The 25630-nt window shown below is 38.8% G+C and overlaps 1 protein-coding gene and 1 long non-coding RNA gene across 2 annotated transcripts; one reads left to right on the forward strand and one right to left on the reverse strand.

Annotated features, from left to right (window-relative positions):
* Positions 1-511: 511 nt before the first annotated feature.
* Positions 512-5828, forward strand: GKN1 (gastrokine 1). Its single transcript, XM_029937511.1, has 6 exons — positions 512-601; positions 2723-2776; positions 2867-3004; positions 3946-4056; positions 4828-4975; positions 5614-5828. The coding sequence occupies exons 1-6, from the start codon at positions 590-592 to the stop codon at positions 5703-5705; spliced, it is 555 nt and encodes a 184-aa protein (XP_029793371.1). The 5' UTR covers positions 512-589; the 3' UTR covers positions 5706-5828.
* Positions 5343-23714, reverse strand: LOC115289909. The gene is made up of 2 exons (XR_003907861.1): positions 23483-23714; positions 5343-5683 (listed from the first exon to the last, which is right to left on the reverse strand). It is a non-coding gene; the product is annotated as an uncharacterized LOC115289909 (long non-coding RNA).
* Between the last annotated feature and the right edge of the window lie 1916 nt (positions 23715-25630).

Genomic DNA, 25630 nt, shown 5'->3' on the forward strand with positions numbered 1-25630 from the left:
TCCATGTACTACGTGAGGCACATGGAACCACTGAGAGAGCTCAAGATGGCAGGAAAGGATATAGGTTTCCTGGAAGTAGCTAGTAGAACACAGTTTGCTTAAGCAAAACCACTAAAATGGGTTCACATAAAGGTACAAAGAGAAAACCATTCCCACAACCTTATAGGAGCTGCTATCTGCAAGGCCCAGTGTGCCCGCAGTTTCTCATCTACAGTCTTGTTTGAGTTTAGGGATTATCCCACTCCTGAATCTGAGATACCAACACAGAAAATACACACGCCCACAGCTTCAGTTGGCCCTCAGGTTATCATTAATCATATTGAGTTTGTTGTGATATCTTCAACTTCAACAAGTGGTGAGTCAGCTCAACTCCATGTCAGAGTGCCTTGCTAACCGAGGAGACATTCCAAAGGCTTCCTGGTATGCTGGATCACGGCACAGATAGGGAAAATGGAGACAGATAAATCTCTGACCCCACCTAGTCACACCTAGTTTGAGTAAAGCTGGTTAAGTACAAATATGAGAAGGGCTCTCTCGTCTGAGTTCATGCCTGCCTTCGCCTCCGCTCCATTGCTTTGGTGAAGCCAAGATGAAGCTCACAGTGAGTAGATTTTTCCTTTTGAATTCATTATCTGATGATTAAAGACTATTAATATTCTGAGCTAAGTGGGTCTGCTTCTTATGACAGTCTCACCATAATGGAAAATTTGTTTTGGAAAAAAAAATCTTTCTTTTCACTGAATTGTGGCAATTAAAAGCATCTCTGAAGGCAGTCCTAGTTATACGGGGAGCAGACAGCTGTGTGAGCATTGTATACCATGCTATCTTAATGAAATTACCTTCCAGGTCTCCTTACTCAGGTCTGGTGATAAAGCAGGCAGTCCCTAAGCCCTAGAAAATACCTGATCTTTCCTCATGTTGCTAAATCCCTCTTTTGACCAAACTCCTGAGCATATTCAGGCAAGATAAAAGTTCATGATCATATCAGATGGTGAGAGACTTACTGTCACAATTTCTGCTGTGAAATGGATCTCCAGGTAAGAAAGGTTTGTTGAAACTGTCATTTACCCATGAAAACACCTGAAGCGTGAAGCTAGTGCAGCCTCTCATCTGTGGCTCCAGATAAAAAGCAAAGAGTGGAGGGCTGACTGGGTGGCTCAGTCGGTCAAGCGTCCGGCTTCAGCTCAGGTCATATCTCACGGTTCGTGGGCTCAAGCCCCGTGTCAGGTTCTGTGCTGACAGCTCAGAGCCTGGAGCCTGCTTCAAATTCTGTCTCTCCCTCTCTCTCTGACCCTCCCCTGCTCAAGCCGTGTCTCTCTCTGTCTCTCAAAAAAAAAAAAAAAAAAAAAAAGCAAAGAGTGGAGTAGGTAGACCACAAAATCCCACTGAAGTAACCCATGGTACTGTGTGTCACTTATAACAAGATGCAGAGGGGCTAGAAATCCAATTAAAATTTTCATGTTTCAACATACTAAACACTATATTGCAGCAGCCTCTGCTTCACAGTGGAGTTGTAAATGTAAAATAATTATCTAGAAATAAGTTCTAATTAACAGCACGGTCAAAAAAAATTTTTTTTAAATGGAGTTCCCACCCCAGGTCAGATCTAGTTTCTTTTCTAGTTCTGCTGTGAACAAGGGGTACAATCTTAGCCAATACAACCTTGGCCACGTTACTTAATATTCAAAGCTCAGTTTCCTCATGTGAATGCATTGACCTGCACTGGTAGATCTCTAAAATTCCCCCCACCTCTCACTGTTTATGAGACTAATTTTTACCTCTTTCTTAAGCTATCAAGAGAAAAAGTAAGCAAATGAAAGAATTACCTTAAATCACCAGGGCAGATCTCAAACCATTTTGTCCCAGGGAAAGGAAATGAGAATAGAACTCAAGTCTGGCACCTGCATAAAGCTCTGTGTTCTGATAACTGATGTCAGGTACCCAATGACAAATGACCAACCCAGGTATCCTAGAGCAGTTACTGACTTTCTTTCTGCTAACCACACTTGAGAGCCAGACCTCTCCATCCTCGGTCTCTCAGTAGCAGCAGTCAGCCTGCTTACCAACCCATTGCTTAAAAAAAAATTTTTTTTTAGATAAAAAGAGTCCTTTGTTACCAGGAAGTTGATGAAGGGAGGAAAGCACCCAAGATCAGAGAGTAAAATTAAATCATTTTCCAACCTAACTCTCAGAACCTATATCCATCTTCATATTGTGTATGTTATTCATTTTCAAATATATTTTTCAATGTACTGGTAGTACATCAGTTTTTTATAAGACTACATTAACAATTTTTTAAATGTTTATTTATTTTGAAAGAGAGAGAGTATGTGTAAGCCAGGGAGGGGAAGAGAGAGAGAGAGAATCCAAGCTGGTGCTGCACTGTCAGCATAGAGCCCAACATGGGGCTCGAACTCATGAATAGTTAGATCATGACCTGAGGTGAATCCAAGAGTCAGGTGCTTAACTGACTGAGCCACCCAGGTGCCCCTACATTAATAATTCTAAAACTAGATACCACAATAACATGATTACTATAGTAATTAATCTATAATCTTATCACTAAAGCTTTCCACAGTTGATAAAAAAATACAAGGTCAAAGAAGAAAGACAGATCACTTGAAAGAGTGGTAAAATTGGTATTTTTTATAAGCTTGGGTAGAGAGAAGAGGACATTGTTTTTGCGATGTGATAGTAGACCAGTGTTATTTATGATTTTTAGATTGTCTTTGCCGGACTTCTTGGAGTCTTCCTGACCCCAGCCCTTGCTTACACTGTAAGTATTAAACTTTTTAAAGTCTATTACTAAAATGCATTTGCAAAGAAATGTGGTATTAAATCCCTGTCAACTTCTTGTAAATTTCAGGATATCAACATCGGTGGTGACAGCAACAGTGGTATAAGCGGGCAGCAGTCAGTGAGCGTCAACAATGAACATAATGTGGCCAATGTTGACAATAACAATGGATGGGAATCCTGGAATGCCATGTGGGATTATGGAACTGTACGTAGCCAACACGCAATTTCCACTCTTTACAAATATGATGTCTCTTTTTTTTTAATAACAACAACAAAATGTCTGCTAACCATAAAAGAATTAAAAATAAAATAATTTCTAACTGCACATAAGTATAGAGTTGTAAGTCAAAGTGCCTACTTTGGTCACCCAGGTTCACTACTAGCTATAACACTATTAATGTTTCCCACAATCAGTTAAAATTCAAACCAATGAACAGTAATTAGGATCCACTATGTCCACAGAATTGTGGGGCTGTTAGACAAATACAAGCAACCTTCTGCCTTGTCTCAAGGTAACCTCAATAATAAGGAAAAACCTGCACAATATTACTGCTGCCTATCTCAGTCTATTTTAATTTCCTTCTAAAAGGACAGAGATGGACATTTCACCTGTAACTCAAAAGAAAAAACAAAGGAAATGTATTAATATTTCCAATATTAACCAGTAAGAGACGCACAAAACCAAAACCAAACAAAAACAACACTTGGCTCTGGTTAGGAAACCAACACTGCAATTTCCAGCTTTGTATGTAACAAATTTTGTATTTTTAGAAAGCCCATTCTTTACCGTTTCAGTTTTATCCATGTGGCCAATTAGAAAACTGATCCCTGTCTTACCTGTCTCCTAGAAATGTTGTGAAGATCAAACAAGATTAAAATGTAACAGCAATTTGAACTTTATTTTGGCAAAACGGACATATGTGGAGTGACTCCATGCTAGAACCTGAACATAAAGCAACAAGTTAAACACTAGGTTCTTACAAATATTAGTTATAGATATGATCTCAAAACATGGCCAGATCTGATGTTCTTATCTAGGTTCATCATAATCCTTGAGTTCTATTTCCCTCTGCTGGCAAAACTGATGTCTGATAAGAAAAACTCCTTGGAGAACTACTTCCTATTATCTACCATCTTCTTTAACAGAACTTTGCTGCAGTTAGACTCTTCAAACAGAAGGTATGCATTGTGCACAGGATGAACAAGGACGCCATGCCCTCTCTTCAAACCCTTGATGCGCTGGTCAAGGAAAAGAAGGTATAAGTAAAAGTTTTTAAAATTTTGCTCAAGGGAGGTCTTTTGTTTGCCAGTAAATAATGAGGTCACAGTCATTTCCTCTTGACCACAGTACAGTGTAATGTGCAGCACAAAAAGAGAAGAGGAACTAGTAATTTCCTGAGGAGGGGCAGTTTTCCACAAGAGTTGGGTTGGGGTTATTAGATTTAGAAATAAAAGAGAGGATACCCAGTTAAGTTTGAGTTTCAGATAAACAATGGGTATGGTTTTTATTTTTAGCATAAGTATATCCTATGCAATATTTAAGATATACTAAAAATGATTTGCTTATCTAAAATTTAAATATTATTGAGTGTCCTTTGTTTCATCTGGCAACCCTAGTTGGGTGGGGATGGAAGATTCATTGCTCTTTAAAATGTTTGATCAAGGTCATATATCTGTAACTGACAAATAGGTAGCTTTCACTGACAAAGTTAAGAAAATAAACTCCATTCTCAGAATCTGGTTATTATATAGCTCAAGCCAAAAAACACAATATGACCAAATGAGGTCCAAGTTTCAGAATAATTTAGCCTCAAATCTCTGGTTTTATGAGAAACTGAGGTTTCACACAAGCTAAATCTTTTGGGACACAGAAATTCTGAGATATACAGGGTTGAACTTGGCTCTTCTTCATTTTGATTATGAAAAACCTGTAGCCAAGCAATACCCCATACTGACCTTGTACGCATCTCTCATTCAAAAAACCACCGGGCCTGGGCATTCATTCCCTCTTTTCCTTTCCACACTCAGCTTCAGGGTAAGGGACCAGGGGGACCACCTCCCAAGAGTCTGATGTACTCAATCAACTCGGAAAGAGTCAATGATCTGGAAAAGTTGGGAAAACCCATCGCTGGCATGTGCAGAGGGATTCCAACATACACAGCTAATGAGCTTGAAGGTGAGTAGCCTTTCGATGGTGCATTATGAGTTATTGCTGCTGGTGCCGTCAGACTATTCTTGGGCGTGTCCACAGTAGACACCAATTACTTAGCACTTGCTCTGTGCTTTGTGTTAAATTATCAACTCCTGCCAGCAGTCTTATGTAATAGGTTATTGTTATTCCCACTTTCTGGATGAGGAAACTGAGGCACAGGAAAAGGTCACAAATACCTCATCTGGGCCAGTCCCATGCATTTTGGCTTTGGATTCTGTGCTCCTCACCATTTGGAAATATGACCTTTCAAGAGTGGATCTGGAGTTACCACAAAATATATTTAAAGCATTGCATGAAATTCCCAGTGAAAAAAGAATGCTAGTAGAATCCATTGACTTGTTATAGCTCATTCATTTAATTTCTGGGCCTTCAAAGAATAACTTGCACAAAAACAAAGTATCCACCTACCTAACCTAATGGCAACTTTCCAGATCTCTGAATTGATTGATTTAGTCTAAGTAGATAGATGATAGGTAGATGGATGGATGGATAGATAGATCTTGAAATTTGTGCGTAGTCAGTTTGGAAACTGTGACACTCAAAAAAAACCAGTCCTTGAAAAGACATTGATATCAGTTTCTTCTTCTTCTTTTTTTAATCAGGGGCAAGCCTGTTCTTTTACTCAGGAACGTGCATCCGTGCTGACGTACTCTGGATTCTGAGATTTTCCTTCTGTGGAAAAATAGACGCATAAAAAAAAAAATCACCTTGAATTTAATCATCAGAATATTTTATGCAAAAAAAAATGGGTTCTAAAGGTTTTTATCATGTCATTCTAAAATGGTTTCTTCCAGTTATGCTTGGCTTCTTTAAGTTTCAATAAACCTGCTTAGCACTAAATTCCTTATGATTTCTATTTGGAATGTGTAGGATCAAAAGTGTAATGTGGTAGCAGCAGGCTGTCCAAGTGCATTAGACCCAACTGTTAGCCTATATTCAGGGCCTGTCCCTTATAAAGAACCCCTTCAGATACTTTGGATACTACTAACCACGGTTCTGGGAATGAACCCAAGACAATCTGACTGCTCTAAAACTGCTCTTCAATTGATATACACAGTAACATTTCAGATCAGCAAGGGCAGAAATCCACTCAAACAAGCTTAGGCCAGAAAGGAAGGTTTACTGAAAGGATACTGGAGTTTCTAAAATAATCTTAGGGCAAGAAAATCGAAGACACAGGAACCAGGAACTATATTGAGATCAAGACCCAAGTCTCCTCTCTCCTGGAAGCCACGTATTAGTTCTTCTCTGCTCCTCTTTAAATTCTGCTTCTTTTTTCAATAAACATTTTTTTAAAATGTTCTTTGGGGGCATCTGGGTGGCTCAGTCTGTTAAACATTAGACTCTTGATTTCTGTTCATGTCATGATCTCACGGTTCATGAGATCAAGCCCTGAGACAGGCTCTGTTCTGACAGCACAGAGCCTGCTTGGGATTCTCTCTCTCTCAGCCCCTCCCCTGCTCTCTCTCTCACTCTCCCAAAATAAATCAATAACCATTTAAATTGTGCTTCTCTCTTCTTTCCAATTTGCAGATGGCTCTTTCCTTACTCATGGCAAAAGGTGGCTAAACCAAAATGTTAGCCTCGTCTCCCATGTGTCTATCTTTCCAGCTCAAGTGGTAATGTCTTATTCTTTTGAATCTCAGTTCTAATATTTCTCAACCCTGTTTAGTTAAGAGCCCACAACCTCTACTCACTGGCCAGGGGAGTGGAGTCCCATGGTACAGGTACAACAATGCAATCTCCACTGAAGGAGAAAGGCCTCAGAAAAAAATAGAGACTCCAAATATTGTGTGTGACAGTATCAAACCACCATTCATAAAACAAAAAAAAAAAAAACCAAAAAACCAAAAAACAAACCTCCCATGCATACTTTTAAAATCCTGATGCCATGAGAGGATATCTAATCCATTTTAATGTTTTCAGATCGGATACCCCTAAGTAGCCATAACAATAACAAAAAAAAATGAAGACACTGATTCTCTCACCATTTGGAAAAACGCAGTGTTTACCAGACCTTATTGGGAAGCAATTGCAATAATTTTCTTTATCCTGAGGCAATTTCATTGCTGTTCATATGATGTGTACTACCAGAGCAGCAGGACTTCCAAAGTACCCTGAAGCCATGAAATGTGGAAACCCATCAAAGATCAAGGTCATAGATACTACCCTATTACTGTGAGTGACAGACAAAAAAACCTATGAGTCATAAACTGGATACAGTGTCATGTAACTGACTTTTGGGAGCTGATGAATCCCATGTTTCTTAGAAGAATTGTTTAGTCACTATTTCAGGATAAGAAATGAAATTCAACAGGAAGATACAAAAATTCTAGATTTTATACCCCTCTCGGAATATATTACAGAAAAATTATAAGAATTACAAGAGAATTTAATAAACTCACTGTTCTAATTAAAGATTTTAACACATTTCTTTCAATAACTTATAGATAAGGCAGCTAAGGATATAAAAACATTCGACAAAATTAACAAGCTTATTTTACTGAAGATATGTAGAACACTGCAGAATACATATTATTCTAAGGTACTCATGGGACGTTTGCAAATATTGATCACATGCTAAGGCATAAGTCAGAATCTCAAACAATTTCAAATGATTGTCATTATGAAACACACATTTTTCTAACTTCAATTTAATTAAGAGAAAAAATACTCCCTTCCAAATAAAACAAGATCGTTACATTTGTTTTGAAATTAGGCAGCATATTTTTAAATAACAAATGAGCCAAAGAAGAATTCATGATGAAAGTGGAATGCATTTGAAACTGCAATAAGGAAAGAAGCACAAAGCAAAACCTCTGAGTAGCAGCTACAGCAATGGATAAAGGAAAATTTATTGTCTGAAGTGTATTTTTCATAAAAGAAGAAAGGCTGAAAATTTAATCAAAAATTCAACTTTAAAAATGAGGGAAGGGATGCCTGAGTGGCTCAGTCAGTTAAGCAACCAACTTAGGTTCAGGTCATGATCTCTCAGTCTGTGAGTTCGAGCCCCGCATCGGGCTCTGTGCTGACAGCTCAGAGCCTGGAGCCTGCTTCAGATTCTGTGTCTCCCTCTCTGTCTCCGCCCCTCCTGTTCACGCTCTGTCTCTCTCTGTCTCTCAAAAATTAAATAAACATTAAACATATTTTTTTAAGGAGGGAAAAGCATAACATATCCAAAATAAGTAGGAAGAAAGAAGTACTATTGACAATATCAGACGTTAATAAAATAGAAAAAAAATGTGCAATAGTAAGAGTCAACACACAAGTCAAAACTTGGTTCTTTGGAAAGGCATAAAACTGACAAACTTTAGGTTGAATTGACCAGAAAATAAAAAGAAACATGTGGAATCTAAACAAAACAAAACAAAAACAGAAGCTCCTGGGTGACTTAGTCAGTTAAGCATCCAACTCTTGATTTTGGCTCAGGTCATGATCTCAGGATTTGTGAAATCGGCCCTCCATCAGGCTCTTTGCTGACAGTGCTTAGGATTCTCTCACTGTATCTCTCTGGCCCTCCCTCTCTTTCTCTCTCTTTCAAAAGAAATAAATAAACATTTTAAAAAAGTAAAAATAAATTAAAAAGCAAAACCAAAAACAAACGAATAAACAAACAAAAAGCAGAATTAGACCTAGAACTACAGAGAACAAACTGATGGTTGCCAGAGGGGATTGGGCAACACAGGAGAAGGGTGGGGGGAGGTCCAGGCTTCCAGTTCCGGAAGAATAAGTCACAGGAATAAAAGGCCCAGCGGAAGGAAGACAGCCGATGACATTGTAATAGTGATATGACAGGGTAGACAGCAGCTGCGCTTGTGGCGAAACAAGCACAATGTACAAACTGGTCAAGTAGCTAAGTTATGCATCTGAAACTAATGTCACATTGTGTGTCAACTCCACCCCAATTTTTAAAATTAATTAATTATTTTTTTTTAAAAAAAGAAACACGAGGGGCGCCTGAGTGGCTCAGTCGGTTAAGCCTCCGACTTCAGCTCAGGTCAGATCTCACGTTCATGGGTTCGAGTCCCGCGTCAGGCTCTGTGCTGACAGCTAGCTCAGAGCCTGGAGCCTGCTTCCGGTTCTGCGTCTCCTTCTCTCTCGGCCCCTCCCCGTCTCATGCTCTGTCTCTCTCTGTATCAAAAATAAATAAAACATTAAAAAAATTAAAAAAAAAGAAACACTAAAAGAAGGAGACAATTCACAAGCAATGCTAGAAATGAAAAAAGAATAGTGAGCTACAGATCCCACAGATACTAAGATGTTCATAAAATGGTATCGTGAACAACTTTGTATCAATGAATATGAAAGCTTACATTGAATTTCTAGAGAAATAACCTGCCAAATCTCACCCGAGAAGAAATACAGAGCCTGAATAATTCTGTAACCTGGAACGGAAATGGTTCAGAAGTTTAAGAACTGTACACAAGTTACACAGGCCGAGGTGGTTTTTATACTGAGATTTAACAAACACGGAAAATACAGATTATTCTAATCTTAAATAACTATTCAAATATATATTCAAATGTATAAAAGGCAGGGAGGGAGGGGCTGAGCACTCTCCAACTCATTTCAGGAGAATACAACTAACTTGATTCCAAAACCTGACAAGGATTATATGCGAAAGAAAAATACAGGGCAATCTCTGTTATGCATACAGATTATAGACACAAAATGTCTTAACAAATTGATAGCAAATCAACTGAGCAAAGTGTAGAAAAGATTGAATACAGCATGACTATGTTGGATTTTTCCTAGTAATGCAGGTGGTCTGATGCTAGGAAATTAATAATGTAATTTACCACATAGAAACATCAAAAGACAACAATCTTATGATACAGCTCAATAGTAGCAAAATACATAATAAAGTTAAATATTCATTCATAATAAATAAGTAATTCTCAGAAGAGTGAGAATTAAAAGAAACTATTAACATAAGATTATCTGAAAACAAAAACTACTATATCATGTAAAACAATGAAAACATTCCTCTTAAGACAGCGGCAAGATGGCGGAGAAGTAGGGAGCTCTATTTCCTCCGCCCGCTGGCAATTATCAAACTGAGAAGAATTAAAATCCACAACTTTCTGATCTCCAAGAATGGAGGTGCGTGCGCTGACCCCTTATTGATAACAGCCTCATGGATGCCTGAGTGCGTGCGAATTAGGCAGAGACTCTGGGGGGCGGGGGGGGGGGGAGCGCTGGCCCAAAGCGGAGCCAGGAGAGAAAGCGCCCAGAAACTTGGCACCGGCCCATGGCCCACGGAGAGCCCTGAGTCCAGAGGCTAGATAGAACCGTGGAGGGCTGCCCACGGGACGGTTGTGTAGCCCAGCAGAGAGCCGAGAGTAAGAGGAGAGACTGAAAAGCTCATAGCGTGCTCTCTGGAGAGGGGAGACCTCAGCCCTGAACTGATGGGCACCAGGAGAGAAATCTGTACCCCTCAGCGGGCTTGTTCTCCCTTGGGCCCGGCAGCTCGCCGACTTCAGGCGAAGCCAGGCTTAAAACTGGTGTCATAATCCCTCTACTTAATCCCAGCCAGAAAGCCGCCTGCCTGCCAGAGGTCATTTTAACGGTGATGGCAGCATTAAAGTGTGTGGACTAGGATTTAGAAAACTGGCGGAACTTAGAAAAACCAAGACAATTTGACCCGCCCATGGCACAGGGAGGTTGGACTCAAGACAGTGGCTGGCAATGCATGGTCTGAGAGTGGCTTGGGGTGCCACCATTCTTCTCCCCAAATCCAATAAGGCAGGGCCTCAAAGAGCAGCCCCTGAGACCCAAACTACCTACACCAAGCCACGCCCATATGTGCTGGAGAGCTGCTGTTTTTGCTTATAATTTTTATCATTTTTAATTGTTTTTTCTTTCTTATTATTTTTATTTTTTAATTTTTTCCCCTTGTTTTCTCTTTTGTATTTTCCTATTTCCTTCTTTTCTCCCTTTCCTCCCTGGAGTTTGGGAAAGACCAGCATTTATGCACTGCTGTGCTTAGATCAACTCTTACCATCCAGATATTTTTTCATTTGTCTCATTCTTATCTCCCCCCTCCACAGGTTTTATGCTCTCAGACTGTCCTTTATCTCTGGCTGTTGCTGCCCCCCCCCACACTTCTTTTTTCCTTTCCTGTCCTCTCTTTTCTTTCCTGTTCCTTTTTTTCTTCCCCCTTTTCATTTGCTTGTTTACCTGTTCTTTCAGTGCCTTTGTGTGCTTGTGTTCCCTGTGTGTTTGTCTGTCTGTTTTCCTTTTCAGGGCTACCTCAAGAAACAAGACAAAGCACACATAGTGGAAAGTCCCAAATATCGCTGAGTAGGGAAGTAAATTAATCAGAGGCATAACAAGAGAAACCAAGAGACACCATTAAAAGAACATCTTCTGAAATGACAAACCCTAGACAGTCAAAGAGCCTCCTTTAATAGAGCAATATTAACAGGTGCACAGTGCAGAACGAGTGTTTAAAACTGACAAGAGACAGAAAGCTAGCCAAAATGACAAAACGAAAGAACTCTCCTATAAAGAAATCCCAGGAAGAAATCATAGCTACAGAACTGCTCAAAACAGACACAAACAACATAACTGAGCAAGGATTTAGAAAGATTGTCATAAAATTAATCGCTGGGCTTTTAAAAAGCATAGAAGCTGTCAGAGAAGATATTGATACAAAGACTAGGATCCTTCAAAATAGCTATGATGAGTTTAAAAAGGCTATTAGTGAGGTGAATAATAAAATGGAGGCTGCCACTGCACGGATTGAAGAAGCAGAGAGGAGAATAAGTGAATTAGAAGACACAGTTCTAGCAAAAGAGGAAGCCAAGAAAAAGAGAGAGAAATTGATACAGGAGCATAAAAGGAGAACTCGAGACCTGAGTGATACAAAAAATGGAACAATATCCGTATCATAGGAGCTCCTGAAGGGGTGCTTGATCAAATTATAGATGAAAATTTCTCCAATCTGGAGAAAGAGAAAGACAATGAAATTCAAGAGGCATGTTGAACTCCCCTAAGACGTAATCTGAACCAACCTTCAGCATGACATATCACAGTGAAACTGGCAAAATATAAAGATAAAGAGGGAATTCTGAAAGCAGCTAGGGATAAAAGGGTCCTAACATACAAAGGGAAACCTATCAGAGTGGTTACAGACCTATCTACTGAAACTTGGCAGGCCAGAAAGGAATGGCAGGAAATCTTCAATGTGATGAACAGGAAAAATATGCAACCAAGAATTCTTTATCCAGTGAGCCTGTCATTCGAAATAGAAGGAGAGATAAAGGTTTTCCCAAATAAACAAAAGTTGAGATAATTCATCACCATCAAACCAACCCTACAAGAAATCCTAAGAGGGACTGTATGAGAGAAAGGTAGCAAGGAATATAAGACACCAGAGACATCAATACAAACATGAATCCTACAGAGAACACAATGAATCTAAACTCACATTTTTCAATAATAACACTGAATGTAAATGGACTGAATGCTCCAATCAATTGACACAGGGTAGCAGAATGGATCAAAAAACAAAACCCATCTATTTGCTGTCTACAAGAGACTCACCTTAGACCTGAAGACACCTTCAGATTGAAAGTAAAGGGATGGAGAAATATCTACCATGCGACTGGAAGTCAAAAGAAAGCTGGAGTAGCCATACTTATATCAGACAAACTGGACTTTAAAGGCAGTAACAAAAGATGAAGAAGGACATTAATAGTAATTACAGGGTCTCTCCATCAGGAAGAGCTAACAACTATAAATATCTATGCGCTGAATTCGGGAGCACCCAAATACAACTAATCACAAACAGAAACAATATTTTTGATAAGAATGTGCTAATTGCAGGGGACTTTAATACTCCACTTACAACAATTGATAGGTCAACCAGACAGAAAATCACTAAGGAAACAATGGACCTGAACGGCACACTGAAACAGATTAAATTAATAGATACATTTAGAACTCTGCATCCTGAAGCTAGGAAATTCATGTTCTTCTCAAGTGGGCATGGCACATTCTCCAAGATAGACCACACACCGGGGAATAAAGCAGCCCTCCATAAGTATAAATTAATAGAGATCATACCATGCACACTTTCAGATCACAATGCTATGAAACTTGAAATTAACCACAGGAAAAAGTCTGGAAAACCTCCAAAAATGTGGAGGTTAAAAACCACCCTGGTGAAGAATGATTGGGCCAATCAGGCAATTAGAGAGGAAATTTAAATATATATGGAAACAAATGAAAATGAAAATACAACAATCCAAATGCTCTGGGACACAGCAAAGGCAGTCCTAAGAGGAAAGTTTATTGTAATCCAGGCCTATTTCAACAAACTAGAAAAAGTGCAAACTCAAAATCTAACAGAGCACCTAAGGAAACTAGAAAGGGAGCAGCAAGAGCACCCCAAACCCAGGAGAAGAAGAGAAATAATAAAGATCAGGGCAGAAATAAACAATATAGAATCCACAAAAACAATTGAACAGATCAATGAAACCAAGAGTTCGTTTTTTTAAAAAATAAACAAAGTTGATAAACCTATGGCTAGGCTCCTCAGAAAGAAAAGAGAGAACACCCAATAGACAAAATCATGAAGAAAATCATGAACACCCAAATAGACAAAATCAACGAAATGAAAATGAAATCTATTACAACAGATCCCTCAGAAATACAAGCAATCATCAGAGATTACTATGAAAAATTATATGCCAACAAACTGGACAATCTAGAAGAAATGGACAAGTTCCTAAATGCACATGCACTACCAAAATTCAAATGGGAAGAGAGAGAAAATCTGAATAGACCATAACCGTGAAAAAATCAAATCAGTTATCAAAAATCTCTCAATGAATAAAAGCCCAGGACCAGATGGATTCCCAGGGGAATTCTACCAGACATTTAAAGCAGAGTTAACATCCATCCTTCTCAAGTTAGTACAAAAAAATAGAAATGGAAGGAAGACTTCTGGACTCATTCTATGATGTAAATATCACTTTGATTCCTAAGCCAGAGACCCAACAAAAAAAGAGAACTACAGGCCAATATCCTTAATGAATACAGATTCAAAAATACTCAACAAAATACTAGCAAATCGAATTCAACAGCATATAAAGAGAGTTATCCATTATGATCAAGTGGGATTCATTCCTGGGTTACAGGGCTGGTTCAATATTTGCAAATCCATCAATGTGATCCGTCACATTAACAAAAGAAAAAATAAAAACCACATGATCCTGTCGATAAATGCAGAAAAAGCTTTTGATAAAATACAACATCCCTTCTTACTAAAAACCCTCAAGGAAGTCGGGATAGAAGAAACTTACTTAAACATTATAAAAGCCATTTATGAAAAGCCCACAGCTAATATCATCCTCAATGGGAAAAAACTGAGAGCTTCCCCGTGAGATCAGGAACACGACAGGGGTGCCCACTCTCACCACTGTTGTTTAACATAGTGCTGGAAGTCCTAGCATCAGCCAGCAGACAACGAAAGGAAATAAAAGGAATCAGAATCGGCAAAGAAGAAGTCAAACTTTCACTTTTCGCAGATGACATGATACTCTACATGGAAAATCCAATCAACTCCACCAGAAGACTTCTAAAACTGATCCATGAATTCAGTAAAGTCGCAGGATACAAAATCAATGTACAGAAATTGGGTGTATTCTTATACACCAAAAATGAAGCAACAGAAAGAGAAATCAAGAAACAGATCCCATTCACAATTGCATGAAAAACCATAAAATACCTAGGAATAAACATAACCAAAGATGTAAAAGATCCGTATGCTGAAAACTGTAGAAGATTTATGAAAGAAATTGAAGAAGACACAAAGAAATGAAAAGACATTCCATGCTCATGGATTGGAAAAATAAACATTGTTAAAATGTCATTATTACCCAAAGCAATCTACACATCCAATGCAATCCCAATCAAAATTGCACCAGCATTCTTCTCAAAGCTAGAACAAACTATCTTAAAATTCGTATGGAACCACAAAAAACCTTGCATAGCCAAAGTAATATTGAAGAAGAACAACAAAACGGGAGGCATCACAATCCCAGACTTTAGCCTCTACTACAAAGCTGTCATCATGAAGACAGTATAGTATTGGCACAAAAACAGACACATAGACCAATGGAATAAAAAAAAAAGGGGGGGCCCAGAACAGGACCCACAAGTCCAATTAATCTTTGACAATGCAGGAAAGAGTATCCAATGGAAAAAAGACAGCCTCTTCAACAGGTGGTGTTGAGAGAGCTGGACAGCAACATGTAGAAGAATGAAACTAGACCACTTTCTTACACCATTTACAAAAATAAACTCAAAATGGATAAAGGATCTGAGTGTGAGACAGGAAACCATAAAAACCCTAGAGAAGAAAGCAAGAAATAACCTCCTTGATCTCAGTCGCAGCAATTTCCTCCTCAACACATCCCCAAAGGCAAGGGAATCAAGAACTCTTGGAACCTCATCAAGATAAAAAGCTCTCCACTGCAAAGGAAACAATCAAAAAAAACTAATAGGCAACTGACAGAATGGGAAAAGACAGTGGCAAATGGCATATCGGATAAAGGGCTAGTATCCAAAATCTACAAGGAACTCACTAAACTCCATATGAGAAAAATGAATAATCCAGTGAAGAAATGGGCAGAAGACTTGAACAGACACTTCTTCAAAGAGGACATCCAGATGGCCAACAGGCACATGAAACGATGCTCAGCATCACTCATCATCGGGGAAATTCAAATCAAAACCACACTGAGATACCACCAGTCAGAGTGGCTAAAATGAACAAATCAAGAGACTATAGATGCTGGCGAAGATGTGGAGAAACAGGCACCCTCCTACACTGTTGGTGGGAATGTAAACTGTTACAGCCATTCTGGAAAACAGTATGGAGGTTCCTCAAAAAACTATCAGTAGAACTTCCCTACGACCCAGCAATAGCACTGCTAGGGATCTACCCAAGGGATACAGAAGTGCTGATGCATAGGGACCCATGTACCCCAATCTTCATAGTGGCACTTTCAACAATAGCCAAATCATGGAAAGAGCCTAAATGTCCATCACCTGATGAATGGATCAAGAAGATGTGGTATACATATACAATGGAGTATTACATGGCAATGAGAAAGAATGAAATTTGGCCATTTGTAGCAAAATGGATGGACCTAGAGGGAGTCATGCTAAACAAAATAAGTCAGACGGAGAAGGACAGATACCATATGTTGTCACTCAGGTCTAATAGGAGAAACTTAACAGAGGACCATGGGAAGAGGAATGGGGGGAAAGAGTTGGGGAGAGGGAGTGAATCAAATCATGAGAGACTTTTGAATGCTGAGAACAAACTGAGGGCTGAAGAAGGAGGGGGAAAGGGAAAGAGGGGTGATGGCCATGGAGAGGGGCACTTCTGGGGAAGAGCCCTGGGTGTTATATGGAAACTAACTTGGTAATAAACTATTTTTAAAAAATAAAGACAAGAAATAAGACAAATGCCTGTCATCAAAGCTTGTAGAAACATTGTACTGAAAGTTAGTAAAGCAAAAGAAAACAAAATTAAATATAAAGATTCGAAATGGAGGGAAGAAAAAACTATCATTATAGAAGTCATAGTTTTCTGTGTAAAAATACAAGCAAATTTGTAGATAATCTATGGGAAACAGAGCATTTAGAAAGGTCCCTGCGTACAAAATTGGCTATCAAATATGAGCTGCATTTCTATATATCAACAACAAACACTTGTTTGGGTTTTTTGCTTTTAAATGCTTATTAATTTATTTAGAGAGAGAGAGAGAGAGAGAGCACACCTGCACATACACGAGAGGGGAGGGAAGTGAGAGAGGGAGAGAGAGAATCCCAAGCAGGTTCTGTGCTACCAGCAGGGACCCCAATATGGGGCTCGATCACTGAGCTGTGAGATCACGACCTGAGCCAAAATCAAGAGTTGGATGCCTAACCTAATGAGCCACGCAGGTACTCCTAGAAGCTTTATTTTGAAATAGCATTTATAATACTAGCAAAATGTGTGACAAAATTTTTGTGGGTTCAAGCCCCCCATTGGGCTCTGTGCTGACAGCTCAGAGCCTGAAGCCTGCTTCGGATTCTGTCTCCCCTCCTCTCTGCCTCTCCCCTGTTCATGCTCTGTCTCTCTGTTTCTCAATAATAAATAAATGTTAAACAATTTTTATAAAGAATTCCTACATATCAACAAGAAAAAGATGAAGAAGAAATAGAAAAATAGATATGGATATGTTTCTAGAAGAGGAACCCCAAATGGCAATCTAGATAGGAAGAGATATTAACTTCATTAGTAATAAGAAAAATGCATATTAAAATCATAGTGATAGATCATGTTATATTCAACCTATTGGCAGTTGAAAAAGTCTAATATCAGGCATTAGAGAGGGTGTGGAGTAACAGTACGTGGCAAGGCAAGCGTGAATTGGCATGACTACTTTGGAAAACAATTTCCTGATGATGTGAATTTCCTACGATCCAACCCTACCACTCTTAGGTATATACCCCAGAGAAATTCTTGTCTATGGGCATCGAGAAACATGTACATGAAGGCTCATAGCAGCAGTGTTTGGAACAGGAAAAAAAAAAAAACACCAACAACTAGAAACAATCTGAATCTTTGGCAATAGAAGCATAGATAAATAAATTGTGATGTTTACTTAGCAGAATACTAAACATCACAAAAAGAAAACCAAATTAATTACAGCCATGCACCACAACATGAATGACTCTCTGGAAAACAATGTTGAGCCTACCAAGTAAATCATATTTACATAAAGTTCAAAACCATGCAAAACTAAACAATGCATATATTTTATTTTAGAAATTCCTTCATATGTGCTAAAACTATGACTAAAAGCAAGGGAATGATAACACGGAGCTCGCTATAATTGTGCACTCCTGAGGGGGAGAGAAGGGTTCATGGAGGGGCAAATGAAAGGCTTCCAAGGTAGTGGTAATGCCTTCCTTCTCTCTCAGCCTAGATCAAGGGGAGGCGTATTCATTGGTATGTGCTCTATTCTTTATACTCGGCCTATATTTCTAAATAGTCTTATGCACTAACTCAAGACTTGATGACAAGTTTTAAAAGTTAAAAGCACAAAAATTAAGATAATGTTATGAAGACAATGAGGAGGTAGACCTTTGGGGAAAAAAATTAATTTTTTTTTCCAGCATAAAGCAGAGACCTCTCACTTCTTGCTCAGCTCTGAGGCTTGTGGTTCCAAACATGCAGCGTTTGAGCCACATCCCTGGAAGAGTAAAGTAAGTGAAAATGTGTTCACTCAGCGCCAAGACGCCAAGAGACCTGCAGACAGAAGCCACTGTCCCCTGTGCTGTGCTAGTGCCAAGCCTGCTCTCTGCAAGGCTCGAAATCACTGCTTGGAGGCCTGCCATGCAGTTTCCCATTTGCAGTTTGGTTTGCCTTATGGATAACCTGAGTGACTCATACAAAACGTCGGCTTGCCCTAGGCACCTCTGCCCTCTGGGCTCAGGAAGAGATGTGGGAAGCACACAAGGCTCGCTTGCAGCATCCTCAGAAATTTTAGTGACTTCATAACCCTAAGAGGCACCAGAGGGGAGCAGATAATATCCTGTTACAAGCCCTTGTCCATTATTAGAATATCTGTCTTGTCCTCCTCCCAACTGCACTTCTGATGTAACTGAATAGTTTAAACCAAACCTCCACTGATCGATCCTTCAAAAACATCAACTAATACATTTTAAACTAAAGTCAAAATTTCCAAGGAACTTTCATATCAATAGACACATGCATCCATTAATGTATTTTTACACTTACCAAATATCCAAAATAACAAATCAAGAATATCAGGAAGTACAACCAAATTAAAGCAAAAGTATGCCAAACCTTACAGTTAAATTACTGCTACCCAGATGTTCAAATTAGGCTTTATCTGTCCTCTTTCCTGGTATTGCTTTGGATCACAAGATTCAAATCAGACAACAAAAATCACAGCTAGGCTTCCTTATCTAACAGCATTATCAATAGCATATCCCATTTCAACTCTATGCCATTTATCTATCTAACAAGTATTATTGAGCACCTCCTATATGATAAGACTTTTCTAGGCATAGAAATAAACTTTGGGGAAAAAGCGATTAAAGTGCCTGTCTTCACAAAGTTTACATCCAGCAGTGAAGAAAAACAATAAATATATAAATACACAATATGAATAATTATGGAAACTCTTAAGAAGGGAACAGAATAACATGAGGGAAGAAGAACCATCAATAGAACGTTGAGATGGGGGAGGGTTGCTATTTTGTACTAGACAGGCAGGTGTACAGTAAAGAATTTGGCTGGCCCCTGTCCCAGTTTCCTGGGAAGTGTTTTATAAATGATTGAACATCTGTGTTATTGATAGCGGTCCTCTCAGACCATACCTGATAATTTTTGTTGATGACATGACTCAAGATAGGAGCTAGTTATGCCAGAAAGATCAATTATGTGATTAGACAGTTGGGCCTGTGAGTCACATGATAACAACCAGGAAGCTGGAGACTGAGTCACATGACTAATGATTTAATTAATCATCCCTACATAATGAAATCCCAATAAAAACCAGAGGCTCCAAAGCTCAGGTAAGCTCCTCTGATTGGCAATACTCCATGTCAATGTCAGGATGGTGACAACTTTGACTCTATGGGGAAAAGGACAAAGAAAGCTTCATGTTTGGGACCCTCCCCAAATTTGCCCAATGCATCTCCTTTGGCTATTTCTGATTTGTATCCCGTTGTTATAATAAAATTGTTATAGTAATAATGCTTTGCTGAGTTCAGTTGTTCTAGTGAATTATTGAATCTGTAGGGGTAGTGAGAACTGCTAAATTTGTAGTCAACCGGTCAGAAGTGAAAATGACCTGAAGACTCTGGAACTCAGAGCTCATATCTGAAGTGAAGTCAGTCTTGTGGAGATAATGAAATGTACAAATTTGACCATGTTGCTTTCTTTATTACATTATTTATATTCTATCCCCCCCACACCCCCGATTGTATTGGCTAGAACACTAGGAGCAATGTAAAATACAAACGGGGTAGCAGATATATTCAACTTATACATCCATTTTTTTTTCACCATTAAACAGCATGCTAAACAGCATGATATAATCAGTTTACCAACGTACATTGGAAGGCTTATTTTGTCTCACTTATGTACTAATTGTTAGATTTCCTTAACTTAGGAAAAAGGAAAATAGTAAGATAAGCTCTAAAAAGTTTATATTTGGAATGAACTATCTTAAGTGATATAGGAGAATAAAACTTTGGTCAAATAAGAAAATGTTTTTATGATTTCAGCATCATTAAAAAGTCTATTTCACAATGCAAGATAAAACATTTTACTTAATCAGAAATGGGTTACGGCTTCTTACGAATTGTTCTTACATAATTTGGCTGTCCTGTTAAGGTGCAAATAACGGCTCCCTGGTCATATCTCAAAGCACCATACTTAAACCCCTCTTCCAACATTAGCAAAATCCCAATCTTTTATCTCCATGGGGTCTTTGCCCTGCTATGTCTTGACCATGCTGGGTGTGTCCTCATATTTAAAGAGCTTTATTGGTTACTCTTACTTCTGCATAAAATCAGAGCCCAGACATGTCTCACTGAGCCTAGAAGACTCCTCTATGGCTACTAGAACTTAATGAATTTTGCTACCACTGTGCCCAAACAGGAGGTCTGGTTCTGATGTGAAACGCTGGATACTCAAAAGAGGTGTCTTCTGAAACTTGTAACTAATGTTACAAGCCTCTAAGGTGAGGCTAAGGCTGAACCTCCAGCTTTGCCAAGGTTTTGCTCCTGGTGTAGATTCCTGTTGAAGCTGCAATATAGTTCATTCAGATGACTTCTACAACCAAGAATGTGTCATGGAAACATTGGGCTCTGCTCCAACCCAAAGAATTAGCTCCAGGGATTCTTTATTAGTTCTCCTTCTCTTCTGTTTCCTAATTTATCAAATTGTGCTTTAAAAATATTATTTGATTTTTTAACTGAGCTTTTATTTATTTGTATTTTTTTGTTTTTTTTGTCATTTTTTAATTTTTTAATAGTTTATTCCCAAGTTAGTTTTCATATAACACCCAGTGCTCTTCCCCACAAGTGCCCCTCTCTGTGACCATCACCCCCTTTCCCCTTCCCCCCTCCCTCTTCAGTTCTCACTTTGTGCTCAGCATTCAAAAATCTCTCATGATTTGCCTCACTCCCTCTCCCCAACTCTTACCCCCCTTCCCATTCCCATGGTCTCCTGTTAGGTTTCTCCTGTTAGATTTATGAGTGACAACATATGGTATCTGTCCTTCTCTGCCTGACTTATTTAGCTTAGCAAGACTCCCTCTAGGTCTATCCATTTTGCTACAAATGGCCAGATTTCATTCTTTCTCATTGCCATGTAATACTCCGTTGTATATATATATACCACATCTTCTTGATCCATTCATCAGCTGATGGACATTTAGGCTCTTTCCATAAAATATTATTTGAGAATTCTTACTCTCCTTAAGCTTATTTTGCTCGTTTTCTGATTTGTTGAGGTGGCCACTGAAGGTATTTTTGCCTTTCTTTTCTTTGTTAAATAATACAAACATTTACCATCATTAATTTCTTCATATATATAATTTGACTTCATTCCTTAATGTTTGATATATATTCTTGACATTGTAGGTATTTATTTAAATAACCAATAATTACGTTTTTATTTCCTTATTGACAAAAAATATTGTAAGATAATATCTTGAATTCTCTTTGTTTAGTGTTATTTGTTCTTTAATTATTAATCTATAGCTTTATTTCATTGTGGTAAATGAATGTAGCTTGTGAAATTTCTACTAACTGGAATTAATAGAGTTTTTTTTAAGCCTAGGCTATGAACAATTTTTGAAAACATTCCAGGAATATTTCTTTATTTATTTTTAATTTTATTTTAGAGAGAGATAGTGTATGTGCATGCACACATGCATGTGGGGTATATAGAGGCAGAGGGAGAGGAAGAGAGAGAATCCACACTTAGCGAGGAGCTGACATGGGGCTCAAACCCATGACACTGAGATCATAACCTGAGTCAAAACCAAGAGTCAGACACTCAACTGACTGAGCCACTCAGCACCCCCTTCCTAGGAATATTTATTTATTTATTTTTAATTTTTTTAATAGTTTATTTTTGAGACAGAGAGAGACAGAGCACGAGTGGGGGAGGGGCAGAGAGAAAGGGAGAAACAGTATCTGAAATAGGCTCTGGGCTCTGAGATGTCAGCACAGAACCCAATGCAGGGCTTGAACCCATGAACCTGATCATGACGTGAGCCAAAGTTGGACGCTTAACTGGCTGAGCCACCCATGCGCCCTTCCAGGAATATTTAAAAAGAATGTGTGTCAGCTCCAAGATTTATAGTAGAATGCAGAGTTATAGAAGGTGGGCCCCCTTGAGTAGGTTTGACTCAGTGACTTGCTTCTAATAAAGCATGGAAAAAGAAAAATGGTAACTTTACAATGGAGGAACTTGACAGACACCACCTTAATTAAGTGATCACAGTCGACATCACCAGTCATATTGATATCATGTACCCTCTGGTATGATGTGTCCCTCTCCAGTCTGGTATTCCTCCCCCAAATTCATAACCCCAATCCATTCATAAGAAAACATCTGACAAACCCAAACTAATGGACATTTTACAAAGTATCTAGTAGTGTAAGGACGCAGGTCTGAACCAAACTGACTCTATGACAGGCTTCAAGTTTTCCCTCTGACCTTGGAGGCCTAAGTGTCAGTTTCTCAGAATCATTAGACAATAAAAGGGCACAGAGTGCTCAACCAGGGACCCACCCCCCCCTAGTAACACCCAATCAGAAGCGACCAGCTAAAATGCTTAACATTCCTAAGGGCAGGCCTAGAGACAGAAGCTATAGATAATCATTTATTGCTTAAAGCTAGTTACACCCTACGTGAGGGTCTGGGTCCACTCTGTAATTGGTTAACACTCTAAATGTTGTAATTGGGTCCCACCAAAAGTAACGAACACTCTGGACAATGTGTATGGTTAAAGTTACTGCCAATGATGTTATGCGATAATGATTGGACCCCTGTACCTGTGTCACAATTTCCTGTAACTCCCCCTTCCTAAACCCATAAAGGCCCTGCCCCCCCCCCCTTGTGTTCAGGGCTCTCAGCACGGATCCACTGCACTGGTGAAGACTGTGAGCCCGAGCTCAAGCCCGTAATGATAATAAGACCCTTTGCTTTTGCATGTGTGACTCAGTCTCCCCGGCGGTCTCTGGTTTTGGGGGACGACATTAAAATCTGGGCATAACAGTAGCACTCTTCAAAGTTGTCAAGGTCTTCGTATTCGTTTTTCAGTGCTGCCACAACTAATGTGGCTTAAAATAGCACAGATTCAATCTTTTATAATTTTGGAAGCCAAAAGTCTGAAATTAAAGTGTCAGCAGGGTTACCTCCTTCCAAAGGCTGTATCCTTTCTGGCTTCTTCCAGCATCTGGTGGATCCTGGTGTTCCTTGGCTTGTGTTTGCATTGCTCCAATCCCAACCTCTGTCTTCATGTGGCTTTCTTCCTTCTGTTTAATGTCTCAAATCTTCCTCTCCTTCCTCCTATCAGGACAGCAGCCATTGGACTTTAGGTCAACCCTAAATCCCAGATGATCTTATCCTAAGATCCTTTACTTAATTACATCTGTAAAGAATATAAGATCACATTCACAGGCACCAGGGGTTAGAGCATGGTCACATCTTTCTGGAAAACCCAATTCACTCTACTCCAAGGAGACTGAGAACTGTCACAGATCACAGGAGACTAGGAGACAGATGACTCCTGCAATGTGGGACAGAAAGGGGACATTGATGGAAAAACTGGTGAAAGCTAAATAAATTCTGTGGGCTAATTCATAATGTTGTAGCAATGTTTCTAAAATTGTTTAATGTCATCTTTTTAATGTTGTCTAAACATAAATTTCATGCTTCTGATCACCGTGCACAGCTCTGAACGATGTTCATTTGTATCAGAAGAAGCTAAGTGAAGGGTATACATAAACTCTCTGTACTATCTTCACACTCCTCTAAAAATCAAAAATTATTTGGAAATAAACATTTTTAAGTAACCAGATTACACTATTTTACTAAAAGATAAAGACTCAGATTTTGTTTAAAAATCCAGGTATTAGATAAAATAAAACTAAAAGTAATACTGATACATGGGGGGAAAAAGTGGCAACAATATGAAGTGCATTTTAAGTTGTGGTAGGGTCCCTTCCCTAAGGAAAGAAAAAAAACCCATCTCAAGGTAAACTTGCTAGTCACGTATGTGACAGCATCCCTTACAACCTTGTAACATGAGACCACTTAATCAGATTGCATGTTTGTGTGTTACCATATATGGGAGACAAAGAAATAAAAAAACATAAAAAACCACACCCTGTGGCGTTCGGGGCTCAATTCTTTGGGTACCAACCCAACTGAGCAGTGTCGGCAAGAATAAAGTTGCTTTCTGGAAAAAAAAAGCCTCAGTGTCACGACTCTCTGCGAGAATCCTGCTACAAAATAATAAAGTTAGGGGCATTAATATTATTGTCAAAATATTACATTTTAGGGCAAAATCAGTAAATGAAATAATAGGAAGTCATTTATGACGATAAAATATGCAATTCACGTGGAAGACCTACCAATCATAACATTCATTATAGACCAAATTATGTAGATTCAAAGTATATAAAACAAACAAACAAACAAAAAGCCCTGTTGGAAATGCTAATAGAAGCTAGCAAAACTACAAAAGAGGGGAGACCTTATCACACCCATCATTTTTGACAGATATAATATACAAAAAGAAAATATGAAAACCTTTAATATTTATGTGTTTGCACTTGGACATACAATCACCATGAAATGCAGACTCATATAAGTATTTGCAACAAATAGTGGGAATATTATGAGCATTGGTGACATGATTATTCTCAAGTGGCAAACAATTCCTGATAGAGTTCTAAACTAAGAAAGTACTTTCTTCCTTCAATTTACATGCATTCCTATAAGTTGCAGTACAAACTATGTCATTATAAACTATCTTTATATTTAAAACAAGAAGTATCCAGACTCAGAAAACCATAAACAGTCACAAAGGACTTCACGGCATGTGGTATAAGAACAACTGAATGGGGGTGCCTGGGTGGCTCAGTTGGTTAATTATCTGACGTTGACTCAGGTCATGATCTCGAAGTTCGAAGTTCGTGAGTTTCAGCCCTGCATTTGGCTCTGTGCTGACAGCTCAGGTTCTGTTTCCTTCTCTCTGTGTCCCTTCCTTGCTCATGCTCTGTGAGCTCTATCTCTCAAAAACAAACATTAAAAAACATTTTAATTTTAAAAAAAGAACAACAGAGTTCACAGAGCATCCCTGCAAATTACTTTAGTATGAGTTTTCCCCCAAATAAAATTCCCCTACCATTTTCTTTTCTTGTTTTGTTTGTTTGTTTTTACTTTATTCATATGTGTTACCTGTGAGTAGTAAGGAGGGAGCTCCAAACCACAGCCTTAGCATGGTTGGAATGTCTCAACTGGGCACAAGGTTTTCTTTTTATGTTTTACTGCCTGCA

This window comes from Suricata suricatta, chromosome 4 (genome assembly GCF_006229205.1).
Source record: "Suricata suricatta isolate VVHF042 chromosome 4, meerkat_22Aug2017_6uvM2_HiC, whole genome shotgun sequence".
Classification (NCBI taxonomy): domain Eukaryota; kingdom Metazoa; phylum Chordata; class Mammalia; order Carnivora; family Herpestidae; genus Suricata; species Suricata suricatta.

Excerpts from the sequence above, each read along its gene's own strand:
- GKN1 (XM_029937511.1), top strand. Across the intron at positions 2,777-2,866 it reads CCCCAGCCCTTGCTTACACT|GATATCAACATCGGTGGTGA; the intron begins GTAAGTATTAAA and ends TGTAAATTTCAG. Across the intron at positions 4,057-4,827 it reads CGCTGGTCAAGGAAAAGAAG|CTTCAGGGTAAGGGACCAGG; the intron begins GTATAAGTAAAA and ends TTCCACACTCAG.